Below are 13,859 nucleotides of genomic sequence, written 5' to 3' on the forward strand. Positions count from 1 at the left end.
AGCCTGGAAGGCTGCAGTCCATGGGGTCACAAAGAGTCGGACACGACTGAGCAACTTCATTTTCACTTTTCACTTTCATGCATTGGAGAAGGAAATGGCAACCCACTCCAGTGTTCTTGCCTGGAGAATCCCAGGGACGGGGGAGTCTGACGGGCTGCTGTCCCTGGGGTCACACAGAGTCAGACACGACTGAAGCGACTTAGCAGCAGCAGCAAACACCCAGGTGATACACGCCAGCCCTGGCTTGAGACAGAGCCTGCTCCCCAGTGGGCCCTCGGGGCCCCTGTGGCCTCGGCGCCTGGCCACTGAGCACAGTCCCTGCAAGAGCGTGGACCAGCCCTGGTTGGGTCACATGGGCTCACGAGGGCCAGTCCTTCTCCAGCGCTCACTCAGGAGCGCATGCTGTGGTCCACCACAGCCTCTGCCCTCAGGATGGGAGGGCATAGATTCGGCTTCACGGTGTCCACCCCAAACCTCACTGGAACTTTATGCTCCTGGCTGGATGGTGGATGGTGTGAGAGTTCTTGAGAGTCTGAGTCCCATAGTCACCCAGGGAGCTGGTCAACGCTTCCAGGGCCCACCCTGGGGATTCTGACTAGCAGGTCGGTAGTGGGGCACAGGAATCTGCGTTTATAACACACACACACAATCTGCATTTATAATAAGCCTGTCTGCAAACCGAGGTTTGGGAACTGCTCCTAAGAAAAAGATACTAACAGCTTAGCCGAGGGCCTCCTGGGGGCATACTTGGAGAGGAGAATCCATGTGCAGGGGGCACTCAAGGACCTCTCCTGAAGGAGGAAGCCGCAGGGGAGTGGGGTGCAGGACAGGGACACGAGAGAAGTCCTGCCAGGGTCCAGTGCCAGGGTGCCTGGCCTCAGTGGGATCCCTCTCTCCAGCAGCTCCGGAGCACAAAACAGACCTTGGGTTCCACCGTAAGCCGTGGGGCTGGACTTCTGTGCCCTCAGGCCAGCACACCCAGGCACGTGTGGCTCTCTGTAGGGCCACTGGGGCAGGCACTGAGGCTCCAATATGCCAGGACAAGCCTCTGGGGGTCATGGGTGCCGGCCCTCAGGAGCAAACCCCACAGAGGCTGGACGATGGGTGTGGAGCTGGTAAAAAACACTGAAGTGTCTGGAGGGGGCGGCAGCAGTGACTGCTTCAGTCAGCTCCGTGGACCAGGCGTCTGTTGAGTCAGGCTTACACTGGGTGCTGCCCACAGAGCTCTCGCTAACCTGAACGGTGCTGCAGGATGGGGCAGGGGGTGTTACCACTGCAGACCCACTTCATGAGGCTCGTGACCCCTGTCCCATGCTGTGCCAAGGATCAGACCTTTGCAAGGAGCTTAGCAGAGCCCCTGGTCTGGAATGAATCCTCCAGGAGGCATCAAGCACGTTCTTCTTGCTGTTATAAACAAAGATGCTGCAGCTGGAGCTGGCCAGCCTCGCGTTACCCAGCTCAGTCCTGAGCCAGGTCTGAACCCCAGGTTGTCTGACTGCCGAGCCCAGCTGCCTCTGCCCCGGCATTCAGGGCCAGGCCCGTGGTCCAGAGGATGCCGGTCTGCTTTTCCTCCAGCAGCAGCTTCCCCTTCCACGTGCGGGGAGTCTAGGCCCTCTTGGTGAGAGAGGTGACACTGGCAGCCAGGCAAAGAGGGGCAGGAAGACAATTCAGGTAGAGGACACAGCGTGGGCAGAGGCCTGGCAGCGGGGCCAGCTGCAGGTTGCTTGGCAATGGCTTCCTGGGGAGAGCGGGACATGTGGGTGGGGGATAAGGTGCCTGGAAGGCCTGAAAAGCCGAGCCCAGGAGCTGCATGCAGGACTTCCTTCCCTGGTGCTGGGAGTTGCTGCAGCTCACAGACGGATTGCATTTGAGCAGAACCATGTGGCTGCAGGGGGTGGGGTGAGGGGTTGAAGCAAGGGGAGTGTGGACACCAGCTGGGCTCTGCAGCCACCCAGGCCCCAGGCAGGGGATGGGGAACCAGGCGGGGTAGGGGCGGTCACTGCAGGGAGGAGTGGGGAGGCAGGGGGAGCCTGGGGAACTGTCGAGGCTCTTATCTTGGGCACAGGCGCGTGACAGGTGTGATGGTTCCTGGAGCACATTCTGCATACCAGATGCTCTGCCAAGCCCCTTTTCAAGGATGGCAAGTTCTGATCCTCAGTACAGCCTGGGGTCAGGAGTCAGTAGCCTTGTGAAATGGGTGCCATTAACCGAAAAGAAGAAGTGGGGAGCCCCTTGGCCCTCCCGCCCTCTCTAGGAGGTGGCCAGGCACCCAGTGTTGTGACAAGGCTGTCACCCTCCTCTGGGCAGCTGGGGGAGGTGGACTGGGCCTCTTCTCTGAAGGCAGCTGTTACCACCGTGTCTGGATCTGCATTCACAGCCACCTGGACCAGGAGCCACGGTCTTGCCTTCTGAGTCCTGGTTAGGGGAACAGGAGGACAGAGGAAAGGAGCCTCAGAGGCCCCGAAGCACCCTTGACCGGAGCTCCCAGCAGGAGGGGAAGAAACAAGTTCCCACTAGGTGCTCCCCTGCTGTGCTGCGTGGTTTCTATAGTAACCCCATAGGCGAGCATCATGCCCCCTGTCTGACCAGGAGATGGAATGACACCCACCAGGAATGGCAGAGCTAGGGGTTTACCAGCGCCCTCGATTCCAGAATTCATGCTGGTTTTTTCTTTCTTCCTCTCACTTAAAGAAATTCTTTTAATGGAAAGGAATTCATGCTTTTCCCTCTACTTTCCTTTTGAAAGTGGTTGACTTTCAAAACCACAGAAGTCACCCGGGATGTGTGAAGAGATGGAGCCATGAGGCATGGAGGGGGTATAGACATGGTCTCATAGCCTTCCATTCTGGAAGCGCTCCCCAAGTTGCCCCAAAATTTAAAGGACCTGGACGGGGTAGGGGTGAGTGCCAAACCCTATGGGAAAGAGAAACTAGCCTGTGTGAGCTAATACGATATTAATAATATACATGGTGCCTGGTACTTTTAATCCATGGCCCACAACCCACTAGGAGGTAACAGGAGAAGAAGAAAATGTATCTGGCCTTAGTCTAGGTTCTGGACACAGAACTCTTAAATTCTTGGAATTTCCTGAGTTGACGGGGGTGTCTCTTGTTATTCATAATGAGCCCCTTTCTGTCACACCTGCGTTTATGCAAACCGATAAACAGGAGAGGCCCCAAATGGGGCTGGTCACCAGGAAGACCAGTGATCAAGGCGGGGAACTTCCAGCTCCACCCGCCCACCTCCCAGCTGATGGACACTTTGAGGTGCTGGGAGGTGCCGTGTCCAGAGAGGCATGGAGTGGAGCCCCTTGCCCTGACCTTGCCTGTGTGCCTCTTCCATCTGGCTGCTCCTGGGCTGCGTCCTTTACAATGAGCCAGGAAATGTAAGTGTTGCCCTGAGCCCCATGAGCTGTTCCCAGCAAACTGTCAAGCCTGAGGAAGGGGTCATGAGAACCCCTGACTTACAGCCTGTCGCTCAGAAGTACAGGTGACCTGGGACTGGCATCTGAAATGGTGGGACTGAGTCTTTAGCCTGTATTAAGGACTAGTAGTTAGTGCTAATTCCAGGCAGTTGGTGTCAGAATTAACTTGTAGGACATCCCTTTGTTGTCCAGAGAATTTGAGGATCGTTTTAGATAACATCCCAGAGGGGATCATAAAGGCCCTCTCTGACCTGTTTCCCCATCTGTACAGTAAAGGGGGGGAGGGTGTATAGGCCTTTTCTGGGGTGTCTCTGGAGTGGTCCCTGGATGAGCTGCCATTCAGACCAAAGGCAGCAGATAGAGCTGGCGGACTGTGTTGTTGGGGGCGCCTGTGTGCTCACCCGAGGCTGTGCACTCACAGTTTCGGGGGGAAGCAGGAGGTAGGGTCTGGCTGTGCGCCTGCTGCACACCTTAGTGTGGAATGGCAAGGCTCGGAGGAGTGGGTGGGTCCCTTGCCTTCCCCAGAATAGCTCCTTTAGAGGAAGCTGCGTGGGCTTCCCCTGCATGCACCACCCCGCACCATGCCCAAGGAGGGTCTCAGCGTCTCTGGGTCCAATGGAGACACAGGACTGGGATCCGACTGGTTGCTCCCTCAGCCTCAGGACTCCACCCTTCGGCTCCAGGGAAGTTTCCAGTCTGTGTGGCGACTGCAGCAGCCAGCGGGGTTGCCGGGTTCTTCCTCCACGGGCTGTGGATTGGGAGGTGGCGGGGCTGAGACTGGACACACAGAGCCCGCCCCAGACTTGACCTCCGACACCTGGTGTCTCCGCAGAGATTTATTGCCCTTCACGCTGAGGCTGCCCCGGGCCATCCTCGAAGCCCGCAGCTCCACAGACCTCGAGATCATCTCCAACCTGGGCCTGGGTAAGTCCCCTCCAGGGTCAGAGCAGGAGGCCGGGCTGTAGTAGGACTGGGGGTCCCGGGGGGCCTCTCAGGCTGAGCCCAAGCTGGATCCTGAGTCCCAGCTCCCACGGGACCACCCGCTCCCCTGCCCCAGGTGCTGAGCCGCCCTAGCAGGGAGACACTCCCACTTTTCAGAGTGGCCGCTTTAACAGCTGTCGGGGGGTGTCAGGCACAGCCTTGCTGGGTCTGAGGGAGTGGGGGCCGGTCAGGGCCCACACAGGCTGACCTGGTGTCAGAGCGTGACCTGCGAGAAGCCAGAGCAAACACCAGGCTCCGTCTCAGCATGACCGTGATCATTAACTGAAGGTGCCCCCCACCCCCTTGGCCTGCTCCCTACCCAACCATGTGACTTAGCACACCCACCCTGCCCCTTACCCTTCTGACCTTTTGAGGGATTTGGGGTCAGGGGAGTAAAAGACAAGAGTGTTTCTGATCCCAGCCCTTCTATGTAATAGTAAGAAGACCTCACACTTCCTGGGCCCTGTCCATGCGATGGGCTTCACTGAGCCAGCGCTGACCTCTGACATGGCCTCACCATGCTAGCCCTTCTCCGGAAGCCCATGCTTCCCAAGCTGGAGCCACCAGGAAGCCAGGCCGACCACCCCTGCAGGCCCCCATCCTAGGCAGAGGCCAGGTCACATTATGAACAAGCAGTTAACGAATCCTTATCAAGACTAAGCCATTCAGGGAATATAGTCAATATTTTATAACAACTTTAATGGAGTATTATTGTCTATAAAATTTTGAATCATGATATTGTGTACCTGAAACTAATATAATATTGTAAATCAACTATATGTCAACTTTTAAAAAAAGAAAACTCAGACTTCCCTGCTGTTCTGGTGGTTGAGAATCCACCTGCCAATGCAGAAGACGCGGGTTCAATCCCTGATCCCGGAAGATTCCACGTGCTGGGAGGCAGCTAAGCCCATGAAAGCGCAACTACTGAGCCCATGCTCCACAAGAGAAGCCACTGCAATGAGGAGCCCCGCACCGAAACTAGAGAAAACCCACGCATGGCAACAAAGACCCAGCACAGCCCAAAATACATAAGTAAATTTTTTTTTAAGTCTAAACCATACCCAGGAACCTGCACTACATAAGGCTGAGCCCACTGGTACATTTTCAGCAGTGCTGGTCAAATGGAAGAAAGGTTGGTGGAGCGGGCATGACCAAAACATAGATGAAACTAGAGGCAGACCTGGGATCCGAGGAGATGCCCCTTGGTTCTCAGGCTCGTCACTGTCCACCCCCTGGGGGCCGCCGCACAATAGAGAAAGAGCTGCCGCAAGGCGGCTCATGGTCAAAGGCCAGGAAGTTGGAGGAGTCCAGGCCCTCGGGTCTAATGAGCGATAACCATGCTCTACCCTCTTCGCCTGCCTTGACTCATCAGATCTCCAGACACCCCAGTACAGCAGGTTGTAATATCGTGATGCCCACTTTATGGCAGAGAAAACAGACACGAGGAGTTGAGTGACATGTCTAGGGCCACAGGATCCACAGAGGACTGGGCAGTTAGGCTCCAGCCTCCGCTCCTGGTGCCCCGTCACTCTATCCAGGTTCTCCCAGGTCTGGTTGACCCAGTTTATAAACTTCGGGGCCAGTTTGCAGTTGATGTTGGGAATAAACACTAAGCTTGGGCCCCAGACGTTATACTTGCTGGGCTCTTACTCTTCCAGAAGCTTGGGTGTGGGACAGGTGTGTGTGTGTGTATGCCCAGTCATGTCTATTTGCAACGCCATGGCCTGTCGCCCTCCAGGCTCCTCTGTCCGTGGGATTTCCCAGGCAAGAATACTGGAGTGGGTTGCTGTTTTCTTCTCCAGGGGATCTTCCCAACCCAGAGCTCGAACCCACATCTCCTTAGCTGGCAGGTGCATGCTTTACTGCTGAGCCACCTGGGAAGTCCATGGGATGGGTGAGCATCTGGTAGCTCATACAGTCCAAACGACACCCCTCCCGAGGGCTAAAACGGCAGAGGTGACACTCTCATTGCACTCTCTTGGCGCTGTCTTGTGTTATCCTTGCATTCCCATTTTAAAGATAGAAAATCAAGTCTTAGCACGGCCAGGAAACTTGTCCAAGATGTTCCAGGCAGCTAGAAGCACAACTGGGAAGTACACCGAGAGCTTTCTGACTCCCAGCACAGCTCTCCACTGCCCCTTGGCTGTACCTCATGAGCGTCTCAGTTGTTGGTGCAACAAGCAGTTGCTGGCTGACTTTGAGGTCAAGTTCAAGGGCAAGTGAGATGCATGCACTCCATCTGGGAGGCTTACCACCAAAAGGAGGGTTGGTTTGCAGCCTCACTACAGGTGGGTTGAGGCAGGTGCCCCTGGGATCCACTGCCCCAGGGACCCCCAGGTTTCTCTCACCTGGGGATGGAGTATCCCTGAACCCTAGGAACGACTATGGGGAAGACAAGCTGCTCCTCTAGGGAGAACCATATTCCTTTCTGGAATCAACAAGCCCTTCTATCCGGGCAAGCTTGACCTCTTTTGAGAAGTGGATTTAAATGAAACCCGAGGACATTGCAGCTTAGGAACCAGAGGGTTCTGATCAGGCCTGGTGTCCCCAAGGGCTGAAGCACAGAAATGAGGCTCACCAGGATAAGTTTTTCCTGGAGCCGAGGAAGGGCTAATTTTTCTGTTCATCCCCAGAAAGGATAGAGACCCAGAGCTGAAAGGGCACGTCCCATCAGAGACCAGAAGCCTTGGCTCTGAGATGACCAGAAGCCTTGGCTCTGAGATGAGCAGACTGCCCCGGACTTCACCTGCAGTAGCAGTGACAAATAAGCAAAAATAAGGGCCGGACGCCCCAGGCACGGTGCCCAGTGCATCACACATTCTAAGCAAGGCAAAGAAGTGAAACCAACTCAAAAGAGCTTAAGATAAAAGGGGATTTAGTGAAAGGAGGCCGGGGAATCTCCGCGATAGGAGCAGAGCGTCCGCCCAGCTTTGCAGGCAGCAGATGCTCTTCTCTGCACACAGCTCAGCCTCCTTAACCCCTGGTTCCCGCTCCTGACTCCTCCATCCGTGGGGCTCTGACGTCCGCCGCCACATACCCATCTGATGCCCTTGTCATTGGAATAAGTTTATGAGGCGTTTGTGTTTTCCGCCTCTAGTGTCAGCAATGTTTCTTTTTCTGGCCCCCTACTCACTTTTTACAAAGTGAATAGAGTGTCATAAATATCCAGATCATTGCACAAGCCTGCTCTTCAGACAGAGATGATGGTGCTGAAATGGGGTTATTGACTCACAAGCTCAGCACCATGTGATTGCCCAGAACGTTTGCTCCTAAGCTGATGTAAGAAAGTCTGAGCTTGGCCTTGGAAAAGCCAGCGTTCAAAAGGGTTCTGTAGGTAGAAGCTTGGGGCCACAGATTTAACACAGGGAGCGGTTCACTAAACTGTGTGCAGTTAATTCTTCTCAGCGCAAAAGGAATCTAGAGAAAGCAAGTTAGACTTGCAGAGGTTCTCAGACATGTTTGCAGTGCGTATATGTTTTATATTTCTGAAATATGTTTAAAAAGAGAATATGTGCTATAACTCTTCCAAGCTGGCCTGTAACTTGCTTTTGCCTTTATATTATACAATGAGAACTTTCCTAGTTGTCAAAAATTCATTGGAAAGTCTAGTTTGAATGATTGTCTTAACAGCCCACCTTTGCGATGTCACAGAAACCATTCACCCACTGATCTCATCAGACTTTCTAGCAGTTTCCATGGCATCTGGAACACTTGGCTGCCTTTATTCATGCCCTCTTTGTTCCTGGGGTTCCTCAAGTGTGAAACCTTTGTCGCACGTCCTCAGGGTCTAGAGCCCAGCACCTGGCCTGGCCAAGGCCCTCTGAGGACTATAGGTGTGGATGCCTGGCAGGAGGCATCTCCAGTTGAGACACAGGAGGCCACAGGGCTGGCAGGACGTCGGCCAGAGTCTGGGGACAGCACACAGGAGGAGTGGGCTTGGGCCCTTAGGGGAACTGTGGCCGCTGAGCCGAGGTTGGCCTGGTGCCACTAGGTGCAGACGCCCACGGCTGCACCAACCACTATGGTTGCATGACAGCCTTCTGCTTCTCCCCTGGCCTTGGCATTCTGCAGAGAAAGTTACCTACTTCCTTTTTTCAAAAAAAAAAAAGAAAAAAAAGGCATGAAGATCTTAGTTCCCTAACAGGCCCCCAGACCCCAGGGTGTAGCTCCTTGGGTCCCAGCTCTCCCACCTCTTGGAGCAGCCTTGGCTTTGAGGCCTCTGCCCTGCGGGGTGTAACCACCAGGCCTATCTTTGGGGCAGGGGAGCAGTTCCTAGTCACCCAGCCCCTGGACATATTTCCCTGAACCCCACTGTCTCTTCCACTCGTGTAGAAAGGCAGATCTGAGCGGTGGAAAATGTGTTCTTTTTTCCTGTGTGATGCCCGCCCCGCCACTGCTGTCCCGAGGTGGGTGGTCTGGCTGGTGGTCCATCACTTACAGAGCTCTTTGCTCTCCTTTTTGCCTTTCACCTCTCATTTTCTCACTTCTTTACTTCTTGTCTTTAGACACCTTCCCAGGCCCAGGATGAAACCAGAGGACAGTCCTAGGGTTGGTCTGTCTCATCAGTGTGTACCAGGGTAGGGGAACCAGGGGAGTGTAGGCGTGGCCTGAAAGTGTCAGGAAAGTTCCACCAAACTGGTGACATTTGACTTGGGTCTTGAAGGTTGAATAGGAAGGAGTTTGCCAGGTGGAGAGGGTGGGAAAAACATTCCAAGCAGAGGAAACATTAGCCAAGACCCAAAGGTGGAGCTGCCCATGGTGTGTTCAGGAAGGAGTGAGCAGCAGAGAGACTAGGGTGGAGATTCAGTAGGTGAAGGTGTCGAGGGTCAGATCCCACAGGGGATGAATGCCAGGCTGAAGGCTCGGAAGTGATTCTGAACAAATAGCAGTCAAGGGTCTACGATATGCCCAGCGTAGAGCCGCCAGGAGTAGAATGGATTGGAGGCAGAGTGGGGACACGGAGGCAGGCTATGGCCATGAGCTGGGTGAGCAGTAATGGGAGTGTCCAGGCGCAGGTGGGCAGTTCTGTTGATTGCCTGCCCTGTGACTTGTACCTTCTCCCGAAGGAAGGGTCTTTCAGGAACTTGGAGGTGAGCCTTGGGAGCCTCAGCTCACCTATGGGGCTGCTGCCCAGTCCCTTCATCAGACTGGCTGCCTGCTTGCTCCTTGCTAGGAAGCCTTCCAAGAAGACTGTGCAAAGTACCCAAGAGCATGGACAGGTCACAGAGGGGTCAGTAGCTGCCCAAGAAAGCAAAGCACAAGGCACAGGTGGCTATGAGAAACAGCCCTCCCCCCCACCCCCGTAGATGGTGGGAGAGCTTGAAGACACACCCTCCCACGCCAGGCCCCCCATGTCCTCTGGGAGTGACTGGCAGGGGCACACATTGGAAAGTCACATGAAAGTTTGTCATCTTTGATACAGTGGAGACAGCTGGCCAAAGCACTTCCAGACATGGGGTCTCTGTCCACGAAGGGGCTGCACCATGAGCCCTGCTCTGCTCCATCGCGATGGCCCCACCCCAGAGGGATGCACACGGCGCTCTCTCAGCTTCTCAGCAGCGCTGCTGTCCTGGAATTACGCATCGCTCACCTGGATCGGGTTTCTACCTCCTTGGCCAGCAAGCTGGTGAACACCCACATCCCTGAGAGTGCCCATCCCTTGGGATGAACACACACGCACACACAGCTGCCCTCGGCCATCTTGCAGTGTCTCCTTTCTTCCAGTGTTGAGAACCTGTTGTGTTCTTACCCCGACCCTGGCTCTGGGGTGTACGCCACCCCGCCCCTCCCTCAGGCCAGAAGAGCAACAAGGATGGGAAGTGTCGCAAGTTCCTATGAAGGGCAGCCATGCGTGTAACACATGGGCCCAGCACCCGGCCTTCAGAACTGGTGCGACCTAGTTCACACCCCAGCTCCTTCATTCCCTGACCTGGTGACCTTTCATCTCTCTGGGCCCCTTATCTTCATTTGTCACATGGGGACAACCTGAGGACTTACAGCCGAGGCCTGTGGTCAGAGACCCTGAGACAGTCCCAGTAGGGCAAGCAGCCCACACACCCAGGATCCAGCTCATGTTTGTTCCTGGTATTGTCTTTGATGCTATTTTTGGTAATTTTCTTACTGATGACTCCTTCCCGGAGGTAAAGAGCCTTGGGTGAGAGACTGGAGGCCTGGCCTCATTAACAAGGAATTGGCACTATCGATCTCTAAAATTAATAGCTTGAACAAGACCTGGGTTCCCTACTGCTCTCCAGCAGAAGGGACTGCTTGAATGAGTTCACAGTGACCTGCCAGCCCTCTGACCTTGTTCTCAAAATGTGCCCCTGGGGCCCTTCTTGGAGCATCCCAGGCTTTCATCAGGTTCTCCAGAGGGCTTGGTACCGAAAGGTCGGGACCTCCTATGATCTCATCAACCCCCGACTTGAACATCCCGTGCCTCTTAACTAGAACAAGCCTGGCTCTGACCATCAGTACCTGGAGAGGGAAAGGCCTGCTCTGGTGGCCTCAGCCATGGGCTGAGTCAAGAGAAAGGCGTGTGCTGGGGACTCAGCAGTGCAGGAGCTCAAGCTCTCCGAGCTGAGGGCAGGAGGGCATTTTCCTGCTTTAGCAGCGAGATTGACCAGAGGTGGAATCATTTTGCAGTGGGCAGGCATTCCCCCCCTTGGATGGTCAGGTCTGAGCTCACTGGCCACCATCCATAATTCATTATTCCTGCTCTGACAACTGCAGTGGCCAAAACCAGGCCCAAAGTCCCTTCTCTGTTGGGACCCCATTCTAGATCGAGGCCTAGGAAGGTCTGGAGACTTGATTCCGAGCCCCCAACTGCTCAGCAACGGGAGCTCTGGACTTCGTCCACTCCGTGCCCACACGTCCCTGCACCACAGGTCATGTGTGCCCCTCGGGCGGCTCTCACATGCCAGGGGACAGGACCGAGGCGCTGAGCCTATCGCCAGCACCGTCCTGGCCCCACCCCGGCACTGACACCGCAGGGGAGGACGGCGTGGGGCTTCCCCCTCCCGAGGCAGGAAGTGGTGGGAGAGGTTTAAAACAGTCCAGGAGGGGAAAACAACCTTCCAGCGAGTGAAGCAAACACCTCGCTGCCGGCCCTCCCTCGGCCCTGCCCCCACGCAGCCCGCAAAGACCACCCGGTGCGGTCCACGCAGGGGCCCGGCTTCGGGGACTGACCGCCTCTCCCCCTCTCTCTTCTCGGACAGGCTTCTGGGACTCCTCGCTGAACCCCCGGCGAGGAGGTGGCAGTCCAGCGGAAGCCCCGAGAGACCCAGCCCCCGGAGCGCCCCCCGCCTCCAGCCTCAAGTCCACCGCCCATCCCGAAAACTGCTCGTGTGAAATCGAGCTATCCATAGGAAACGGCCGCCTGTGGTTTGTGAATCCGATCTTCATCGAGGACTGTGGCCGTGCCCCGCCGGCCGACCAGCCCCCCGCTGGAAACTGCCCTTCGCGCCCGGCGCCCCCCAGCTCTGACGCTACCTCACCCACCTCCCGGTGGGCCCCCCGCCGCCCGGCGCCCCCTCCCCCGCCACTCCCCCTGCACCCCCCGGGCTTCAGCCGGCCTCCTCCTGCTTCTCCTCCCTCTCCAGCCAGTCCTTTGCCCAGTTCTCCCCCGGCGGCGGCTCCCTCGCCTCCAGAGGCTCTTCCGCCCTCATCCCCAGGACCTGCCTCCCACTTGGCACCCCATGCCCCGGGCCCCCCGGAGCTTCCAAGCCAGCCACCCATGACAGCTTGTGAGAGGCTCCCACGCCCCCTCACAGGCCTGGACCCTCTCAGGGAGGAAGAGATGAAGCCTGGGGCAGCTGCCAGCCCCTTGAAAGCCCCCGCTCCCCCAGTGGCCACGAAGAAGAGCCTCCCCACGGTTCCTCCCAGACGCCGCATCTCCGAGAAGGTCTCCCTGGAGGACCAGAGCGCAGGGAAGCCAGACAGGGGGCCGGCCACAGAGGGAGCCCCCGAGGGTCCTTACAGGGCATCCCCGCTCCGCCTGCCTCCCCAGCGGACCTCAGACAGCGCCGGGGACAGGCCTCGGAGAACCACAGAGCCAGGCCAGGAAGCATCAGCCCAAGCCAGCAACCCGGGCAGTGCGCCAGAGCCTCCAAGGACGATCCGACAAGCCCCAGTCCCGCCTCCCAGGAAGAAACGGGTCTCCCGGCAGCTGGCCTCTGTCCTCCCAACTCCCCTGGAGACTGCCGAGCTCTCCACAGCAGGGGAGGCCCCAGAGAAGCCCACATCTGGTCCCCCCCAGGGAGAGAACCAAGGTCATGCCTCCCCCGCCGGGGGTAATCAGACCTCGCATGCCCCAGCAGGGGCCCGAGCCCAGAGCGCTCCAGAGTTCAAGGGCTCCCTGGCCTCCCTCTCGGACAGCTCGGGCGTACCTGCCTCGGCCACTGACCAGGACTCATACTCGACCAGCAGCACGGAGGAGGAGCTGGATCAGTTCAGCAGCCCCGGCATGAAGAAGAAGCCATCCATGATCCTGGGCAAGGCGCGCCACCGGCTGAGCTTTGCGAGCTTCAGCAATGTCTTCAATGCCTTCCTGTCCAACAACCGCAAGCTGTACAAGAAGGTGGTGGAGCTGGCCCAGGACAAGGGCTCGTACTTCGGCAACCTGGTGCAGGACTACAAAGTGTACAGCCTGGAGATGATGTCCCAGCAGACCTCCAGCACCGAAATGCTGCAGGAAATCCGCACCATGATGACCCAGCTCAAGAGCTACCTGCTGCAGAGCACCGAGCTCAAGGCGCTGGTGGACCCCGCCCTGCACACCGAGGAGGAGCTAGGTCGGTCCCGGGCAGGGGCTGGGAGCGGGCAGGTGTGTGGGGGGGGCCGGGACAATCCCAGACAGTCCGCCCTCTCTGCAAATAACCCTTCTACTGCTCTGCCTCTTCCTTCAGAAGTCGGCTCACGGACCCAGATGGCCGGCCCCCACCTTCAGGATGCTCCTGGTTTCATTAGGGAGACAGTCGCCAGGAGCAATTAGCGGCCTAAGAAGCAGTAACATGTGAGGCTATTGGCCAGAGGCCGTCTCCGCAGGAGACCTGGTGGCTTGAGATGAAGGGACCTGAGAGGCCACCTCTTGTTTTGCAGATGAGGGGAAGAGGCCTGGAAGGGAAAAACACTTGGCCGAGGTCACATAGGAGCCAGAAGCAGTGGGGAAGCTGACCGCAGGTCCCTGCCTCTTGAGTCTCCACACCTCCAGCTGCAGAGGCTCCGGGGACTTGGAGGGACAGACAGGAGTGGGGTGAGGGAGGCAAGGACAGCCATGCATTCTCCTGTTGGCGAGGCTGGAGAGGCAAAGGAGAAGAGGGAGGCTGTAGGGTGAGGACCGAGACAGCCAGGACCCGCCCCAAACCCAGACATGAGCCAACTCTAGGCATGCCCTCTGCTGAGACTCAGTCATGGGAACAGAGGCTCTTCCCTCACTCCCAGAGATGAGGCAGCT

At 57.0% G+C, this 13,859-nt stretch overlaps 1 protein-coding gene across 1 annotated transcript in view; it reads left to right on the plus strand.

Annotated features, from left to right (window-relative positions):
• The window catches only part of RIN3 (Ras and Rab interactor 3), a 121,056-nt gene that overhangs the window by 82,691 nt on the left and 24,506 nt on the right, over window positions 1-13,859 (plus strand). The window contains exons 7-8 of the mRNA XM_068990986.1: window positions 4,257-4,348; window positions 11,623-13,197. Of these exons, the coding sequence (XP_068847087.1) occupies window positions 4,257-4,348; window positions 11,623-13,197 (1,667 nt within the window). The remainder of the gene's footprint in view (window positions 1-4,256; window positions 4,349-11,622; window positions 13,198-13,859) is intronic.

Source organism: Capricornis sumatraensis, chromosome 19, assembly GCF_032405125.1.
Source record: "Capricornis sumatraensis isolate serow.1 chromosome 19, serow.2, whole genome shotgun sequence".
Lineage (NCBI taxonomy): Eukaryota > Metazoa > Chordata > Mammalia > Artiodactyla > Bovidae > Capricornis > Capricornis sumatraensis.